General features: G+C 41.8%; 1 protein-coding gene across 1 annotated transcript in view; it reads right to left on the reverse strand.

Annotated features, from left to right (window-relative positions):
* Window positions 1-7,039: 7,039 nt before the first annotated feature.
* Tm2d1 (TM2 domain containing 1) overlaps window positions 7,040-19,659 on the reverse strand; it is a 34,693-nt gene continuing 22,073 nt past the window's right edge. Inside the window, exons 6-7 of the mRNA XM_036177076.1 lie at window positions 9,784-9,913; window positions 7,040-7,356 (exon numbers count right to left, since the gene is read on the reverse strand). Coding sequence (XP_036032969.1) covers window positions 9,803-9,913 — 111 coding nt within the window. The 3' untranslated portion in view covers window positions 7,040-7,356; window positions 9,784-9,802. The remainder of the gene's footprint in view (window positions 7,357-9,783; window positions 9,914-19,659) is intronic.

Genomic DNA, 19,659 nt, shown 5'->3' on the forward strand with positions numbered 1-19,659 from the left:
GTAAACATGTCTAAAGAAGGCACATGACTTCCCTTCCAGAGACTTCGAGCCTGATGATTTGCTCATTACGTAACCACACTGTAGTGAAGGTATAAGGAAACTCTGTTCATTCCAGGTGGGCATAATAAATTCCTGAGTCTAGTCCATCCCTTTCAAGAGTGACCACTGTTATAAATGGTGTCATAGAGACTTTCAATATGACCTGGTGCCATTAGCCCTAGCCACACGAAGACAGAGGGGCTCATCATGGTCACGTTGAGTCACAAAACAACTAACTGCCAGGATGCAAACTCAAGCTCATTTGATTCCAATAGCTGTGCTTTTCCTCTTGCTACTGGGATGCCAACTCTGATAACATTTCCCTAAAGCTTATCTATTGTTTCAATGATCATGGCAAAAAGCACAGTGGATATATCTGGAGAAAAAAAGGAGAATAAGATTAAGATGCATGTGGGCTCTTTGTTTCACTCCACTCATATCCCACTGTGTCAAGTATGTGCCTGAAAATATGCATTTTTGTTGTCAAAAAAATGTAAGAAGCCCAAAGACAGACTCACAATCCTACCACCTACAGATATCGATAGCTTCATTTGTCCCTGGCAAAAATACACAGAGCCAAACACTCTGGTCCCATTGAGTATCTCCCCCATTGCCATACAAATACAGTCCTCTTTTGGGGACATCAGTGTGTTATAGATGACAGATAAAGAATAAGCCTTCTGGTTTTGGCAATAATCACTTTTAATCTCGTGTTGCTGTTCATGAAACATTTTTGGCATTTATGTCTCCAAACAAAACAACTACCATGACCACAAACCACAGAACAGACATAAATCATTTAAGATACATCATGAGCTTAGCACAGTGATTGCATGTGGGAAACAACTTTTAAGAAGTTAACATTTGAAATGTTAAAATTTGTACACCTTATCATTTTTACAAGTGTTTTTCTTAAAAATACTTTCTAGAAATGTCTAGTTGTGTCCTCTGTCAGACAGTATCTTAGCTTTAGGAGAACTGGGGTTTTGAGGAAGAACCTACATGAGGCTCTAAGAGACACAGGAACAAGTAATTCTTACCACACTGAGCTTAGCTGAGCCTTGTTCCAAACCTCATTTTAGCTACTCAGAGCCGCTCAGAACTCAAGGGTTTGGAAGGTGTAGCTCAATGGTAAGGGGACTTGTCTGGCATGTGTACCACTGGCGCGTGTGCCAGGGGGTCCTTGTATGTATCCCAGGCTGGCTGGCCTCGGAACTCAGTTTGCACCAGAAGCTGGCCTCAAATCTTTGATCCTCCTGCCAGAGACTCCTGAATGCTGGGATTGTGGGCATGTTATGCTCTCCTCCCCAAAATTTATTTCTCTCTAATCAGTAACTTTCTTCATTTTCTAAAACCTATTTGCCCCTCTTTGCCTCTCAGCAGAAAAAAAAAAAAAAAAAATGAAGACTGTATGAATGAGTGCACTCTTAGAATCAATCACCTCTCCCAGCATGCTGTCTGGGAAGCAACTTGGTAACAGCCAACCATTTGACATCCTCTGTCACTTGGCCTTGCTACTTCCCTCCCAATATGTACAGGCTGCCCTTTCCTCCAGAAGCTTTACTCCTGTCCCAGAGGCCCTCAGAAGTGAGGAACACCAATCAAAACCAATATAAGCAATGTTTGTGGACAGCAAAGAACAGTCCCAGGTCTCCGCAATGCATTGCTCACATTTAATCTGCACCAAGGAAATTGCGAAGTTACCACAATTTTGTTTAAACTTGGGTTTGGATTGTCAGACTTCATTTCTTCTCTATTACCCTGTTTAACTGACACTGCACATATGAATTTTAAAACAAAACAAAACAGGCTTCTGAATAACTCTGTGTGAAGGTGTTTGTTTGTCCAGCAAGCCTAGCAACCTTAGGTAGTGTGCTAGCTAGTCTTATGTCAACTTGACCCACAAACTAGTTGTCTGAAAAGAGGGAACCTCAGTTGAGAAGATGCCTCCATAAGATCCAGATGTAAGGCATTTTCTTAATTAATGATTGATGGGGACGAGTCCAGCCCATTGTGGGTGGTGCCATCCCTGGGCTGGTGGTCCTGGGTTCTACAAGACAGCAAGCTGAACAAGCCATGATAGCAAGCCAGTTAGCAACTTACCTCTGTGACCTCTGTATCAGGCCCTGCCTCCAGCTTCCTGCTCTGTTTTAGTTTCTGTCCTGACTTCCTTCAAAGATGAACAGCAAAGACGGAAGTGTAAGCCAAACAAACCCTTTCCTCCCCAACTTGCTTTATGGTCAGTGTTTCTTCACAGCAATAGAAACCCTAAGACAAGGAGATTCCAAATCTAGGGCAAAAGTAACTGGTCAATATTGCTAGGATAAAGTTATAAAGGTTGGCATAAATTTGGCATAGACATAGACTATTGCACAGCAGTTAATTTTGTAGCCAATCATGGTGGCATATGATTTTAATCCAAGCACCTATGAAGCAAAGGCAGGTAGATCACTGTGAGTTTAAGGGCTGGTCTCTATCATAGAGCTGTAGGCCAGCAAGGACTAATTAGTAAGATGTTGTCTCACAACAACAACAAACAAAAAACAAAAAAACAAAAAATAAATTAAAGAATATGGAGGGCTGTCTAGAAGGTTCTGTGAGTGGGTAAAGACATTTGGTGCCAAGCCTGACAGTCTTGAGTTTGATCCTGGATCCACCTGGTGGAAAGAGGGAAGTAGTTCTTGCAAGTTGTCCTCTGACCTCCACATGCAGGCAATGGCATACACCCAACACACATACACATGCAAGACACATAAACGTAATAAATATGAATAATTTTTATTTATCTATAAATAGAAATAAATGTAAAATACAAATTAAAAATATTTGCTGAGACAGAAAAATCTTCACAAGGTGATGCTGTCATAACAGTGTGCACAGTGTATCATTTCTGTGAGGAAAATGTATAAGCATGTTGTATGATATTTTGTTTGTATTCTGACAAATAAAGCTTGCCTGGAGGTCTAGTTAACAAGAGGTCAGGCAGTGACCTTTCATCCCAGCACTAGGGAGGTGGAGACAGGAACAGAAGGCAGGTGGAGACAGGATCTCGGCCCACTCAGTCTGAGGATTCAGAGTCAGGATCCCCCCATTTCGGTCAGAGATTTCATAGAAGTAAGAAGTCCCCAGTGGCTGGCTGCTCTGATTCTCTGATATTTCAGTTTTCACCCTTGATATCTAACTCCAGGTCTTTATTATTCAGACTAATTAGGATTGCACTTCATAAGCATGCACAGAAACTAGCAGAAACAGTTTTTATTTTCTTTGTGCTTTTTGGTGTTTTTCTTCATCAGGTATGTGTGGGTTTAGCAAATAGGAAAAAGCCCAAGAGCTGCCGGCAAATGAGCGGAGAGGAAGGAACACAGCACACACTGGGCATGCCCCTTCCGAAAGAGAGGCCTGCATCTTCAGAACTCACTCTCGCCCTTGCTGGTTTCCCACTAGTAGATGTTTTGGCAGCCAGTAAGAAAACAAAGAATAATGCTGGTGAGGATGTGCACAAAAAGGAGCCCTCAGCCACTGTGGGAATATAAATAAGTCCATCATGGAAATCAATATGGAGACTCCCCACAAACTAAAAATAGACCTGCTCTACGACCCAGCTATACCATTCCCAAGTATTACTCAAAAACTCCAAGTCAGCAAGTCACAGGGAAAGTGCACATCGTTTACTTCAGCACTGTTCACAACAGGGAAGTTAGGGAACCAGCCTGTGAGTACATAAACAGAGAGGTAGATAAGGAAAATGTGGGATCCTTTCAACCACCAGGAATGAGAGGCTGGAGAGATGGCTCAGTGGGTAGGAGTGCTTCCTCGAGAGCATGAGGACCTGCCCCAGAACCTCCAGCACAGCTGGACAGAGACTTGATTACCTGCAGCCCTAACATTGGGGGCAAAGACATGTAGAACCTCTGACATCTCACTGGCTGGCCGAAGTCCTAGCTAAAACAGTGAGCTTCCAGCTCAGTGAGAGAGCCCAGCAAAGCAAAAAGGTGGGAAGCAATACAGAATACACAGCATCTTACTCTGTCCTCTACAAGAATGTGGTGTGTACACACCCACAGGGACACACTACACATACAAACACACCACACACAAAGATTAAATTGAAAGAATGAGGTTGTGTCATTTACAAGAAAATTGATGAAAGTGGAGACCATCATACAACACAAACTAAAACTCAGAAAAACCAGCTCTCACATTTTCTCTTAAGTACAGATGATATGAGAGTAGATGAGACACCATCTAGAGCAGCTGTTTCTCAAGCTGTGGGTTGTGACCCCCCAATTCGAAGAACGCTTTCACAGGGGGGTCACCTAAGACCATCCAAAAACACAGATATTTACATTATGATTCATAACAGTAGCAAAATTACAGTTATGAAGTAGCAATGAAAATAGTTTTATGGCTGAGGGTCACCACAGCATGAGGAACTGTAAAAGGGTCACAGCAGTAGGGAAGTTGAGAACCACTGGACTAGAGGAACAAAGGAAACTAATGGAAGGGAGTGAAAGGGGGAGGGTAGTGGTTGTGGGGGAACATTCTCAAAGTACATTGCATACTTGCACGAAGATGGCCCTCAGTAACTCAGTACAATACAATAAAAATATTTCTAAAAGAAACAAAAATAGATTCTTCAGCTTTCTGGGTGTCTAACAAATATACTACTTGACATATTCTTATACATTTAGGTTCAAATAATGGGGGAAGGCCTAAGGATGTAGTTCAGAGGCACACTGTTCACTTAGCATGTACAAGGCCCTGGTAGATACCCAGCACTGGGAGGGGATAGATATAGGAAGGGAGGGAGGGGGGAGAGGAGGAAGGAGGGAAGGAAGGGAGGGAGGAGGGAAGGAAGGAAGGAAGGAAAATTTTCTGCATAAAACAAACCATATTCATAAAAATGTATATTTCTTATGGTCTTTGTGGACCTGTGAACAAATGCTGGCTGAAATCTAAAGCTGCTTGTAACAGCTCTAAAAAGGTGCTTTAGTTTATCTATGTGGTCCTATCTTTTAATTTGCCCCCCAAACGCACATACTTGGTAGTAAGTACATGGATAGTATATATGGTAGTCTATGAATAGAACCTTGGGGTATAGTGAAGATTGTGAAGTCAGTAGGGTAGGAGACCTGAGTTCATTTGCTTGCTCTTTTCCTGCCATGGTATAGCTCAGCATTCAATAGTCAAGTCTCCAGCACTGCAAAAAAGTGACCTTTCTTTCTTACATATGATCTAGGACCTAGCATTCTAGAATAGAAGCAAAAGCTGGGACTACAGCTGGGTACAGTTACTCCTGGAAACAGCATTAACCATTTCAGGTACATTTGTAAATGACCACCCCAGCTGTGGCACTAAATGTTTCTGCAGGACTGAAGGGGTCCATTCCACTGACTCCTGAGGGCTTAGGAGTAAACCTGTGAAATGACTGAGCTAACACACTTCACAAGTCTGCCCACTACTTTAAAAGCAAGGGTTGTCATATAAAATTCATACACACGGGGCTGGAGAGACCGTTCAGTGGTTGAAAGCACTGACTGGTTGCTCTTCCAGGGGACCCAGGTTCAATTCCCAGCAACCACATGGCAGTTCACAACTGTCTGTAACTCCAGTTCCAGGGGATCTGACATCCTCATACAGACATATATGCAGGCAAAACCCCAATGTATGTTAAACAAATTAATAAATCTTTTAAAAAATTCATACACACTAATAAACAGTTATGATGAAATAATGCTTGACAAAAGGAAAAAACTGACAAACTCCAATAGAATAAAAAATGAGTAACTGAAGAAACATCTGTTAACACATTACATGTATTACAACAGAGAACTAGACAAAAGTGTTCTTGTCATGAAAATTATATTGAAAAGTCAACCACTCTTTTGTAATACGGTGAATATGAAAAAAAGTGCCTGCCTGGGGCTGAGAGATGCTTAGTATGTAGAGTACTTGTCTATCATTCATGAAGACCTGGGTTTGACCCGTGGCACCACATAAACTGGGTATGATGGTGGATATGATCATCCCAACACTTGGGAGGTGGAGACAGGAACATTAGAACTTCAAGGTGATCCTGGACTACACAGTAGGTTCAAGGTTGGCCTGGGCTATGGGATTCTGTCTTTAAAAAAAAAAGAAAAGAAAAAAGAAAAAGTAAAGTAAAAAGAAAAAAGCACTTGATATCCCAGTCAAATTAATGACTACAACCCTCATGTAGGAATCAAGGTAACTTTTTCATCTCTGATTGTTGTGAAGTAAACTATACTATACTGATGTACCACAATGAACCATGTACCTATTAATTTTCATGTTAGCATGTCTATTGCTAAAGGAAGGCTGGGCAGTATTTTAGAGACCTTACATTTCGCAGATTTTTTTTTTTTTTTTTTTTTTTGAGACAGGGGTTCTCTGTACAGCCCTAGCTTCTAGAACTCACTCTGTAGACCAGTCTGGCCTTGAACTCAGAGATTCCCCTGCCTCTAACTCCTGAGTGCTGGGATTAAAGGTGTGTGCCACCACCTCCCAGCTGATTTTCATCTTATTAAAGGCCCTCTAACACAGCAGGAAAACCAGGCACTAACATACAGGTGTTGCTTCCTTCAGTCCCAGGGTGCTGGCACCTGCCTGGCAGTGCTCCCAGATGGCACACAGTGATCATCTGGCTGCTGTTCCCACCTTGTCCACCCAGTGTCAGGGGCAACTGCAGTGAGCTGAAAAAGTCACACCTGGCCTTCCATAGTCAGTGTGTCACTCTCCAAGCAAGAAAGACAAAGTTCACATTTCTGAGACCAGAAGTATCCATGTGTCTCACAGCCCCATGGACTGATGATCTTTAGCTCCCAGGATATCACACAACACAGAACTAAAAGCTGCAGCATCTCAGGTGGACACTGCAACCCCAAACAGTATGAACCCTGTTTGTTCACACCATGAATTAACTGCTTCAAAGGATCATAATGTGCAAGATAGCTCCATTCTTAATAAGAGGATAAGAAGATGTGAATAAGTTACAGTTTTTATTTTTCACAAATAAAAATGACAAGTGACATGTAAAGGACAATACAGTAATACAATAATAGTAACAGTAATAGGCTAGCTATCTCATAGAGATAGAAGCCCACAAAATACTATTATACTGATTTTTTTTAAGAAAGACATTAAATAAATCCAGGAATAATACTTTTAACTAAATCAACAAATCAAAATTGAGCACAAACCAAAACATAATCCAGAACCCATAAAGTGGTAGTTAAGGAGAAGGAAAATCTGGAATTCCACATCCGGGGCTCTATTGAAGTCAAGAAGGTTCAAATCCTAAAACAAAAAAGGGAAAAGAAAGTTAAACAATGCTCCCATGAGGTCCACAGACACATCTGTTTCCTTCCCTTTTCAGCTGGGATGTAATGAATGTAGGGCCTCTCATGCTAGGCAGTGCTCCACCACTGAGCTGTCTTCTAGCTCAGGATGGACACTTGAATACTTTATCTGCTCAAGAAATTTTTTTCTTAGTCTTACAGTAGTTTTATATGCTAAAGAAAAGATCATAAGGGGGGTGAGATGACACAGGGGGTAAAAGTGTTTGCCACCAAGCCTGACGAGGTGAGTTCAATCTCCAGAATGCACGTGTGGGAGGAGAGAACAGACTTCCTCAGGTATACCATGGTAAGCACATTCCTCAGCATACCATGGTAAGCACATTCCTCAGGTATACCATGGTAAGCACATTCCTCAGGTATACCATGGTAAGCACATTCCTCAGGTATACCATGGTAAGCACATTCCTCAGGTATACTATGGTAAACACATTCCTCAGGTATACCATGGTAAGCACATTCCTCAGGTATACCATGGTAAGCACATTCCTCAGGTATACCATGGTAAACACATTCCTCAGGTATACTATGGTAAACACATTCTTCAGGTATACCATGGTAAACACATTCCTCAGGTATACTATGGTAAACACATTCCTCAGGTATACCATGGTAAGCACATTCCTCAGGTATACCATGGTAAGCACATTCCTCAGGTATACCATGGTAAACACATTCCTCAGGTATACTATGGTAAACACATTCTTCAGGTATACCATGGTAAACACATTCCTCAGGTATACTATGGTAAACACATTCCTCAGGTATACCATGGTAAGCACATTCCTCAGGTATACTATGGTAAGCACATTCCTCAGGTATACCATGGTAAACACATTCCTCAGGTATACTATGGTAAACACATTCTTCAGGTATACCATGGTAAACACATTCCTCAGGTATACTATGGTAAACACATTCCTCAGGTATACCATGGTAAGCACATTCCTCAGGTATACTATGGTAAACACATTCCTCAGGTATACTATGGTAAGCACATTCCTCAGGTATACTATGGTAAACACATTCCTCAGGTATACTATGGTAAACACATTCTTCAGGTATACCATGGTAAACACATTCCTCAGGTATACTATGGTAAACACATTCCTCAGGTATACCATGGTAAGCACATTCCTCAGGTATACTATGGTAAGCACATTCCTCAGGTAAACCATGGTAAACACATTCCTCAGGTATACCATGGTAAACACATTCCTCAGGTATACTATGGTAAACACATTCCTCAGGTATACCATGGTAAACACATTCTTCAGGTATACTATGGTAAGCACATTCTTCAGGTATACTATGGTAAGCACATTCCTCAGGTAAACCATGGTAAACACATTCCTCAGGTATACTATGGTAAGTACCAAGAAACAGGACAGGGATGGAGCTCAGTGGTGGAGCACTTGCCTGGCATGTGCTAGGCACTGGGTTCAATCCCCAGCACTGAAAAAAGAAACAAAACAGGGTCATCAACATTTAGTCATGGATGAGAGAAAGAGTCCCCTCCAGGGAGAGCTACTGGCAGCTGGTGGCCGATAGCATGGGAGAGTCTTAGTCCTCAGCAGTGTGGTCACTGGTGACAAGCCCCTGTCCAGGGGTTAGTGCCTCATCCAATGTGTCACAAAACAAAAGCACAAAGACAAGGTAATGGGAGAGAACCTATTAGGAGGAGGGAGGCCATCAGTGGAGATGGGAAGTAGATAAGAGAGGGTGTGGAGGTGAGTGAGCAGACCAGAACAGTTCATATACATGTGTGAATTGTCAAAGAATAAATTCAAAAAGAAGGGGAAAAAACCACTATCAAAACCAAATCAAAAATCAAACAAGCCGGGCAGTGATGGCACATGCCTTTAATCCCAGCACTTGGGAGGCAGAGCCAGGTGGATTTCTGTGAGTTCAAGGCCAGCCTGGTCTCCAGAGCGAGCTCAAGGACAGGTACCAAAACCACACAGAGAAACCCTGTCTCGAAAAAACAAAACAAAAAACAAAATAAAAAAAAACAAGAATCAAACCAAAGACTACTATCCTGGTCCTAGAGAACTGGACAACAGCAAGCACTGCACCCAGAAGCACCACACAGTACTATCCTGGTGAGAACCATGTTCTCTGGAAACAAGGACTCTGCATAGGAAACTCCAAGAGCTTGAGCAGCATGAGAATGTTGTCAGTGGTCTGGAGACACTCACATATGTGGACCTGAATTTGCTGGTAAAGGAAGTGAGAGGTTTAGAGCACTAAACGATCTCTGAAATCTGCTGATGGTTCCGTCATCGACTAAGTCCACAAGAAACCCAGAATTACGGTGAGATGGTGAAATGGTGAGATAGATAGATAGATAAATAGATAGATCACTTACTGTTCCTCTTTTTAAGCATTTATGGATATAACTGTGTTTTTCTAAATGTTTCATTAGTAATGCTGAGTCTTGTAAGTCTGGTTCCATAATAGTCAATAATGTAACTACTTCCATCTGACGGTCCAACAATCTAGAAAAGATAAAAATTTAAAGTTATTCTGTTTACTTTACAAAAGATATTTGAGTTTACTTTTGTTAGTAGGCAATAAAATTATTTCAGTGACCATAAAAAAAGCCACGTCTAAGAAAAAAAACAAAGTAGGTGACGTGGAAAGAGAGCCAGAGAGCACCCAGGATAAAAAGGAGCTAGAAGAACTGGGTTCTGGCCTGCATTCTGTGCCTTTACTCTGGCCTCCCGACCCCTACGCTCTGCTTTTGTTCTCCCTACAGGCCACCAAGGCCACAATCATGTATTGCCACCTCAGCCTTCTCCAATATATTTCTCTCCCCCACTATTTATACACCAGTTCCATGGAGGAACCTTCACTGACCGGTTTGTGGCTTATGACTATGGCTGGATAATTACCACATCCAAGGAAATAAAATCTAGTATGACTGTCCAGGCCAGACTCCCACAAGGAGATGGCAGTATAATTAACAGTGTAATTAGCAAAAGGAAGAGGTTCAGTGAACACACACATGTTGAGGGCTAGAAAAATGGCAGAGTGGTTAAGAACACTGCCGGCTTTTGCAGAGGGCCCAGGTTTGGCTCCCAACACCCACACAGTGGCACACAACTATCTATAACTCTAGTGCCAAGGGATCTGATGCCCTCTTCTGGCCATGGGCATGCATGCACATGATGCACAGACATACATGGAGGCAAAACATTCATATACATAAAATTATAGATTTAAAAAATGTATTTATAAAAAAAAACCCATACATGTTCACTACAATCATCTTGTCCACTGTTAATCAGACCTGTACAGTTAACAAGTTTTCTGTAATTATCATTCAAGACAGAAATCTACAAGTGTAGCCAATGAGACAGCTCAGCAGGCATAGAGAAGCTTGCTTTCTTTCCTTCCTTCCTTCCTTCTTTCCTTCCTTCCTTCCTTCCTTCCTTCCTTCCTTCCTTTCTTTCTTTCTTTCTTTCTTTCTTTCTTGTTTTTCAAGACAGGGTTTCTCTGTGCAGCTTTGCTCCTTTCCTGGAACTCACTCTGTAGTCCAGGCTGGCCTCAGACTCACAGCCTGGCTCTGCCTCCCTGGTGCTGGGATTAAAGGCGTGCGCCACCCCCGCCCGGCTGAGCAGCTTTCTCACACCAGGTCCGCTGCCCTCAGCTTGATGTCTAGAGTCACTTGGTGGAAGAAGAAAAGCAACTCCAGCAACTGTCCCCGACCTCTACATGTGCGCCCCATAAACGAACAAAGCCCTGCATGTAGCCTTAACCGTAGTAGACGAGAATTCACCAAGCTGTATGTGGGGCCGAGGAAGTTTTTATAAGTATCAATACTCTATAAAACTTATCTTCCTGGCACCAGGCTTCAGTAAACATGTAACACTATTTTTCTGTCCTGTGTCCCCTCTCAATGTGGTCATTTCTCCAAGCAGTAGCAGAAAAGCTACCATCAAAGCCTACCCCAAACCTTACAAAAAGCAACTGCCACTAACTATAAAAACCACTGAAAATATTTGATCCCTTGGAGGTCACTGGACTGATGTGCCACTTTCTTATACCTTGGGCCTCAACTGTAGCCACAAAATGCCTGGTCTGGGCTGACCTTGGGCCATGGGAGTTTATCTCTAAAGTCCCAATGAGCAGCTTCCTCAGTTCCAAACACAGTGTGAAAACTACTGACAGAAACCGTTGAGGCTGGGATATCCTATGTTGGTATTTCAGCTGCTTACACCAGGATTCTCTACAGTTCCAATGGGGTATGTGATAAGTAAGGCCTTACATGTAGTAACCAAGTGTCCATGCACTGCCATAGCACTGGAACATCAGGACAGGCATGGTGGCACAGGGCAGTGTGGCAGTTGCTTCATAGACTTTTAAGTTTCAGTCTCAAGACTCAAAGGGTGCTATTATCCATTTTACAGATGAAGAAATGGAGCCTGCCTCCCAGCATCATGGGAGTAGCTCTGAATGAGGAGCCTGCACATGCAACTAACAGAACTGCTTCAGATCAGACTGTCAGAATAAAAAGATGGGCTACCAAAGGACATGACACAATTCAGTGCTTTGTGGTAATTTACTGCACTGAAGGTCGTCTACTCAAGTTTCCATCAATGTGTTAGGGTTGGCTGTTGTTTCTAAGGTGTTTAAAGGGGTATTAAAAGATGTTTCTGATAGATTATTAGAGTCTGTTGGTCTTGGGGTATTGGGGAAGCTTCCTTGTGGGAAGAAACCCAACAGTCTGGCAAATGTTTGGGGCACAGTGTGCTGGGCTAGTTCATTCCAAATGCCCACTACACATTTACCAATAAAGGCTGTGTCAGCCTGCATGCCAATTACAATTATCTCATTTTCCAGAACCTTTACATAAAGGCACTTCATGTTTTAAGTAAAAAAAAAAATTATTATAGTTTGTGAAGAGTTTATTCCTTTCTTTATAAAGTAAATGACATTTAAAATTTGTAGTATTTATAGTCTGTTGGGTACATTTAAAAATTGATGTAACAGTTTTATTTAAACATGTCAATATTTGAAATGACATCCTATGCAGCTATTTAAATTTATGATGGAAAACTTAAATGTCAATTTAAAAATATGCAGAGGGTACAGACTTAAAAATATTCTTCTAAGGGTTAGTCAACTAGAGTGAAGAAAACTGCCATGAGTGTGATGCAGACCTGTAACCTCAGCAGTTGAGGACACAGAAGGGGGTCACCACAAATTCAAGGCCAGTCAGAGCGCCACAGCAAGACTGTCTCACAGAAAGGAAGAAGATGGCGCAGCGGTTAAGAGCAGTTGTCGCTCAGGCAGAGGACCTGGCTTTAGTTCTTAGCACTTACATGGTGGTTCACAACTCCAGTTCCCAGGGATCTGACACCCTCTTCTAACCTTAGAGAGCACCAGGCACACATGTGGAGCATATACATACATGCAGGGAAAACACTCATACACATAAATAAAATAAATAAATCTAAAAGATAAATACAAAAAGGACTTTAGTTTAAAAAAATAAATAGTTTACTCTGTCAAAAACTGAACAGGCGAGATGCAATAGCTCACAGCTGTAGTCCTGGGTGACTGGGGGTGGGGACAGGGGGTGGGAGTCTGAGGCAGGAAAACCCAGGAATTGAATTGCTTGAACACAAGAATTTGAGGCCAGCCTGGTTTACATAAATGAGAACCCATCTCATAAAAACAAAAACAACTCAACAAATACCTAATTCCTACACTATTCCAGGAAGGTCCCAGACATTTTGCATGTAACAGTGACTAAGATACCATCCCAGCCAACAGGGAGCTTCCTCTAGTGGATTTGACTTAATGCTTACACAGCCAGACACCATGTCAGCTGCTGCTACGTGTGTTGACTTAATCCCTAGAGATTAAATTAACCTGTCTGACATTTATGGATGCTGTGTATAAACTTAAGTAAAAATTAATGCATCTGTGACTTTTTTGTGGGTAGGGTCATGAAGAATTACTAGGAACATTAAGCTGAGAGAAAAATGGGCAATTAGGAGACAAGATATTCTGAGACTTTATTAAGAAAACAAAAATGTGGGTTCAGCTAGTGGAAAGAGGCCAAATAACACTGTGAAAACCTATCTTGTTGGACTATATAATCAGACTGGAACTGAGCCTTTTGCTCTATTATCTTTTTCTTCCTGTACTATTTTTCCTGATAATTGCACTTACTCATTGATGAAAAATACACAAATGTTAGAAGTAAGGTGATACATGATTGGGTGACTTTTTAATATCGTGCATTTCTAACAAGCCCATCTGCAGCTCATTCTAAGCACAGATGTTTTACAATATGTTAGCCACTAACTTGTAGAAAATGCCACGTGTTGGTGTGTTGGTGCCCTTCCCTTTTCCTGCACTGAATATGGCACTCACTGAAGTTTACATGAATGCAGTTCAATGTTATATACAACGTAGCAATCATATTATAACATTCATTTTCCCTTAAGCTATTGGTTTTTGTTTTGTTAAGACAGGGTTTCTCTATGTAGCTTTGGTGCCTGTCCTGAACTCACTCTGTAGACCAGGCTGGCCTCAAACTCAGAGATCCTCCTGCCTCTGCCTCCCAAGTGCTGGGATTAAAGGTGTGCACCACCACTGCCTGGCTCCCTTAAGCTATTTTTGTTAGTTCTTCAAAGTTCTTGTTATACAAGTAGATGAACAAGAGGGTCAACATACAGAAGAGGAGGAGAAAAAAGAGGGCCAACATACTTTAAGAAGCACTTTTGGGGTCAATGAGGTGTCTCAGTGGATAAAGGTATTTGTTGCCTAGCCAGACAGTCTGAGTTCAATTCTTGAAGCCCACAATGGAAGAAGAGATCCAATTCCACTGAGTTGTCCACTGACCTCTACATCTACATGTATGCCATAGTGTGCATGTGAGTGCATACACACACAATGTAAAAAAAGTTGAATTAAAATATTTAAATGAAGAACTTTCTATAACACACATTAATGTCTCCTTAGTACAAAGGCTTACAGCCATAGAATTCAGACTCAACTTTAGTGTCCTAAAGCTGCTCTAACAAATGACTACACATTTTGTAGGGTGGCAGACATTTACAATGCTGGAAGACAGAAGCTCCAAGCTTCTTGAGTCAACTGGCATTCTCCGGCTAATTATAATACCAGATTAGGATCCATACAGTAAACCAAGATGTCTCCCCATATCAAGACCTTTAACTTGCCTGGCTTAGAAATGACACTCAGTTTCCCTTGGCCTGGACTGCCGATGGAAATAAAGGTGGCCTGGAGAGAACTTCTTGTTCTTTACCCTTGATGTCTTTGGTCAAATTCTCCATATTTGACTGTTATGTTCCTCCACCCCCCCCCCCCCCTGCAACATACACTCATATCCGCCTCCCCCAATCCTCCCACTTATAGGTACCTACACACAGAATAGGCACACACTGAGCTGCCACATGATTTGAATCTGTACTTATTCTTAGAAATGTGACATTCTTTGAATAAATATCTACTTTAAATTTACCTAACAGTGGGGCTAGAGAGATGGCTTAGCAGTTAAAAGCAGTGACTGCTCTTCCAGAGCATCCAAGTTCAATCCCTAGCACCCATACAGTAGCTTACAACTGTCTGTAACTTCAGTTTGAGGGGATTCAATGCCCACTTCTGGCCTGTGTAAATACCCGGACACCAGGAATGCACCTGGTACAAGGACATGCATGCAAGCAAAACTCTGATATACACATAAAATAAAAATAAATGTTTAAAAAAATTCTGCAGGCCAGGTGATGGTGGCACGCACCTTTAATCCCACCCAGCACTTGGGAGGCAGAGGCAGGCAGATCTCTAAGTTTGAGAGCAGCCTGGTCTTCAGAGTGAGTTCCAAGACAGCCAAAGCTATACACAGAGAAACCCTGTCTTGAAATGCAACCCCTCCTCCCCAAAAAATGTGCTTAAAATTTTATCTTATAGTATTGTGCTACAAATCTTTATAACGGAAATCTCTTTTCTTTTTTGCTTATTTGTTTGTGTCCCAGGGCAGGATTTAAATCAGGGACTCCTGGATGCTTGGCAAGTAGACTAAGCAGTCTCATGAATAGTTTTTCACTTTTTTTGATACAGAGTTTCATTAACTGGCCCAGGCTGGCCTTGAACTCATTCTGGAGCCCAGGCAGGCTTTGAACTTGGCAGTCTTCCTACCTCAGCTTCCCAAGTAGCCAGGATTACAGGCCTGAGCCACCAGGCCTGGCTAAAATTATTGTCACAGAAAACTATGATTTTAAGACATTTTCATGCTGCTATGTACACCTTTGGGTAAGCACTGTTGTAATGACTGTCTAATGTTACAAAGGACTTCCCTATTAGTGGGAGACCTACAAACAGTGGCCATCTTTGTGCATGCTCCCTGGTTGACAGGAACATGAAGTTTTTGAGTACATGCTCAGGAAGATCTCCTTATGTGCTTATTAGTTATGTGAATAACCAATTCTGTCAACTGCCTATTAATTTATCAAGCTCTTCTACTAGGCTATCATTTTTTGTTAATTTGCAGAAACTGACTATATAGTCTAGATATCAATTCTTATTGTTGTTATCCTTTTACTCAGTCTGTTAACTCTTGATTTGGCCTACTGTATCCTTTTAAAACCAGAATTTCTCCTAAGGGGAAGGATGGAATTTCCCTGCGTTTGTTTTGTTGTTTTTGTTTTTTTGACACAGGGTTTCTCCGTGCTAGGATTAAACAAGTGTGCTGATTCACACAACTTGGGCTTTGTTATTTGTTTATGTTAAATGTTGTTTCACTGTGTAGCTCAGGCTATTCTGGGATACATGCAGTAGCCCCGGTTAGGCTTCAGCTCAAGATCATTTCACCCCTGAGTGCTCAGATTACAGTCTGAGCCAGCACGCCTTTCTGTTCTGCTTCTAACTTTCTCCATAGAAAGAGTGCAAATGGTTGGAGCCCATCTGCCTTTCCCGGTGGCTTTATCCAGCAGGTCTGCATAGACGGGATGATTGGACCACGGGTCTGAGTTTCAGGTGACTGGAAGGGTCTACCCTTGGCTGTATTGCGCATGTGTGCGGGGGAGGGGGGGCCTTTGCTCCTCCCCTTGGCACTGCCATAAAAGCGCTTTGGAATAAAGTTCTGGGCTGCTGGGTTCAGACCAGGCCCTCCCGAGGCTGTCCTGTGTTTCTGTCTTTCTTCTCATCTAGGTCTCGCCTTCCGGCTAATATTTCTCATTTCTCTCTGCTCGAGCACCCTGGAAGAATAAGAGGGAGCTGGTCTCCCTCAGCAAATATTAATACTGACTGGACAAAATGTTGACCAGATCAAATCATCTCCCAGGGAGCTACCAAGCTAGTGAGAAAACAACTGACTCCACTGTCTACTATAAGACAACAATGATGCAGCCATGTCCATCCCAATGCCCCAGACAAGCACATCTGTATCTCCTAAAAGTTGAATTCTACTGTGTCCATATTGACTTCTCTGCATGTTTACTTTTTATATAAAGGCATGAAAACCATCTTACCAGGATCACATTTAATTAGCATCAGAATGCCTACTCAAGTACCAGAATTTATGGATTGGGACCATTTGACTTCATTTGCTTTTAACAACTGATAATTGTAATCTAAATGACTAATATAAATATTATTCTTTAAGTAGTAACACTCACCATGATGTCTCCTCAGGAAAACACAGCTTAGGGATTGGTCAGACCAGTTTTAAACATTTGTTATTAAGTCACTAAATGCCCCCACAGGGTAAGTGAACTGAAATCTACCTAATTAACTCAGAGCAGAAACAACACAAACTAATAAGTCACCTTAGTTTGCCAATTTATTTCCCCCAATAAATAACCCTAGGGTTAAATGAATAATGTTAGAACCTGTGGCTAGATTTGGTATTTATCAGTGTTGGGCTTTCTGTACTGCTGCCCACACCGAGCATGGCTCCAGCACCGGCCGATTAGAAGGGAGTATGTATAGTTCTCCTTCAGTCAGCGGCACATATGTCAAAGGCCGAGGGGTATGCAGGGGTTTTCTCAGAACAGGCTGCCTTTCTCCACAGTTAGCCCAAGGCTCTGACATCATTTATGTTCTAAGATAAACTGAAAAGTCTAGGATCTTCAACATTTTAGCAAAGTTGAAAAACATTATTCAAGATAAAATCAATATTGTTTATTTGTTTGTTTGTTTGGAGAGAAATTGTCCTGAACTTACTGTGTAGCTGGCTTCAAAACTCTTGCCTCAATCTCCCAAGTGCCCAGATTACAGACATGAGCCACCATAGCTAGCTCAAAAATAAAGCTCTTTTTATTTGAAGCCTTGGTTCCTAAGGAAATATTTGTGTTAAAAAGTAGAATCTACTATCAAACCTGTCTTGAGATAGTTAGGACTGTAAAGTCCTCTAAGGCAAGGATTCAAAAATATCCCACTGCTCACTAAACCTGTCTATATGACAGCACCACACCTACTGCTGAGAATTTATTTATTATTCTTAATTATACTTATTTTGTGTGGGTAGGGCTAGGTGGCAGGTGTGGGTGCACATGCCATGGCACATATGAAGAAATCAGAAGATAACTTGTAGGAGTTGGTTCTCTCTTTCCAGCTTTACACGGGTTCCAGGAATTGAAGACAGGTCTCAAGCTTAACAGCAAGTGCTTTTACCTGGTGAGCTACCTTGCCCACTCTGCAATGTATCATATCAGCTTTCATTTTTATTCATTGGTCCTCAGAACACTATGAACTTTGAAATTTTACGTAAGGACATAGACCTATTAGAGTATGAATGTGTCCCTCAAGTTTAATCCCAATGTGTTGGATTTAAGAGGTGGGGACATTGTGTTGGATTTAAGAGGTGGGGACGTTGACAGAACTGGGCTGTTCTAGGCCTATATGGGCTATTCAGCAAGACCCAATCTCCAACAACACAAAACACCAAAAAGGGTCAGCAAGATGGCTCAGCAAGCAGGTCAAGTACTTGCCTGAGACCTGAGTTTGATCTCTAGAGTCAATGTAAAGGTAGAAGGCGAGAAGTGACTACATGAAGTTGTCCTCTGAAGGCCATGCCCACACATACACACAATACAAAATAAAACACCAACAGATAAAATAATAAAAGAAATGACCTAAGGTGCTTGGTTCTAGCAGCCTGATACACTAAGGTCCTAAAGGGAGACAAACATTGCTTACTAAGCTACTACTTCTAGATTTTCTGCTTGTTTGGATCTGTTACTATTCTGTCTCACAGGTTTGCCAGAGTACAAATTAGTGATGCTGATTTGAAACGCTGATTATGTACAAATGGAAGAGGTTTCAATACAATCAAAATATTTTTCTCTTCAAAAAAAAGAAACAAAACAAAAAACTACCATTGCTCTAGAGGTAGAGGCAGGAAGATCAGGAGTTCAAGGCTAGCCTATATTATGTGATACTCTGTCTTAAAATAAAAACAAACAAACAAGGTGTATTAAATTTTGGATATCTTAATTTGAACAATACCAATAGAACAGACTTTGCTGCATCATCATTTAAAATAAGAAATCTATCCTAACACCTATGTGCATAGGCATCTTTGGCTCTTCCTGCCTATACCTGTTCCACAGTTAGACAGGCTATCTGGCTAGGCATGTGGCTTGTGAAAGGCAGGAAAAGTTCAACTTTAAAACCAAATATCCGCTGGGCAGTGGTGGGTACACACCTTTAATCCTAGCACTTAAGAGGCAGAGGCAGGTGGATCTCTGAGTTCGAGGCCAGCCTGGTCTACCAATTCCAGAATGGTCAGGGATAGAACTCAGAGAATCTCTGCATGGAAAAACAACAACAACAACAAATATTTTCCCTGTTTACTTCTTGTATCTCATTTATCCATCTGCTGCCCCCTCCTCACAGTACAGAGTCGAAATCACTTTTAACCAGCTTTTAAAGAATTGACAGTCACAGCAAGCAGCTGGACCTGAAGATTGGCAATGCTGAAGGAGAGGGCAGAGCCAAGCAGGATTTCAATGCACACTGACACTCACTGAGGACACTGGGTGCTCTATAAACACTTGCCCCAGTGCTGTTTGGCAAGATTCATCCTCGCCTCTAACATAAGAAGCTTCAGGAGCGATCACAAGCAGTTTAGTATTTAACAGAGAACATATGGTGGCACTGTGAAGTGCTTAAGGACAGCATCTCATAAACTATGCCAGTCACCAAACCCACTGTAGCATGAGAAGGTGAGGCTGTCACAGAGAAACAGGAAGAAATCTCAAGTGGA

The sequence above is a fragment of the Onychomys torridus genome, chromosome 2, assembly GCF_903995425.1.
Source record: "Onychomys torridus chromosome 2, mOncTor1.1, whole genome shotgun sequence".
In the NCBI taxonomy this organism is placed as follows: Eukaryota; Metazoa; Chordata; class Mammalia; order Rodentia; family Cricetidae; genus Onychomys; species Onychomys torridus.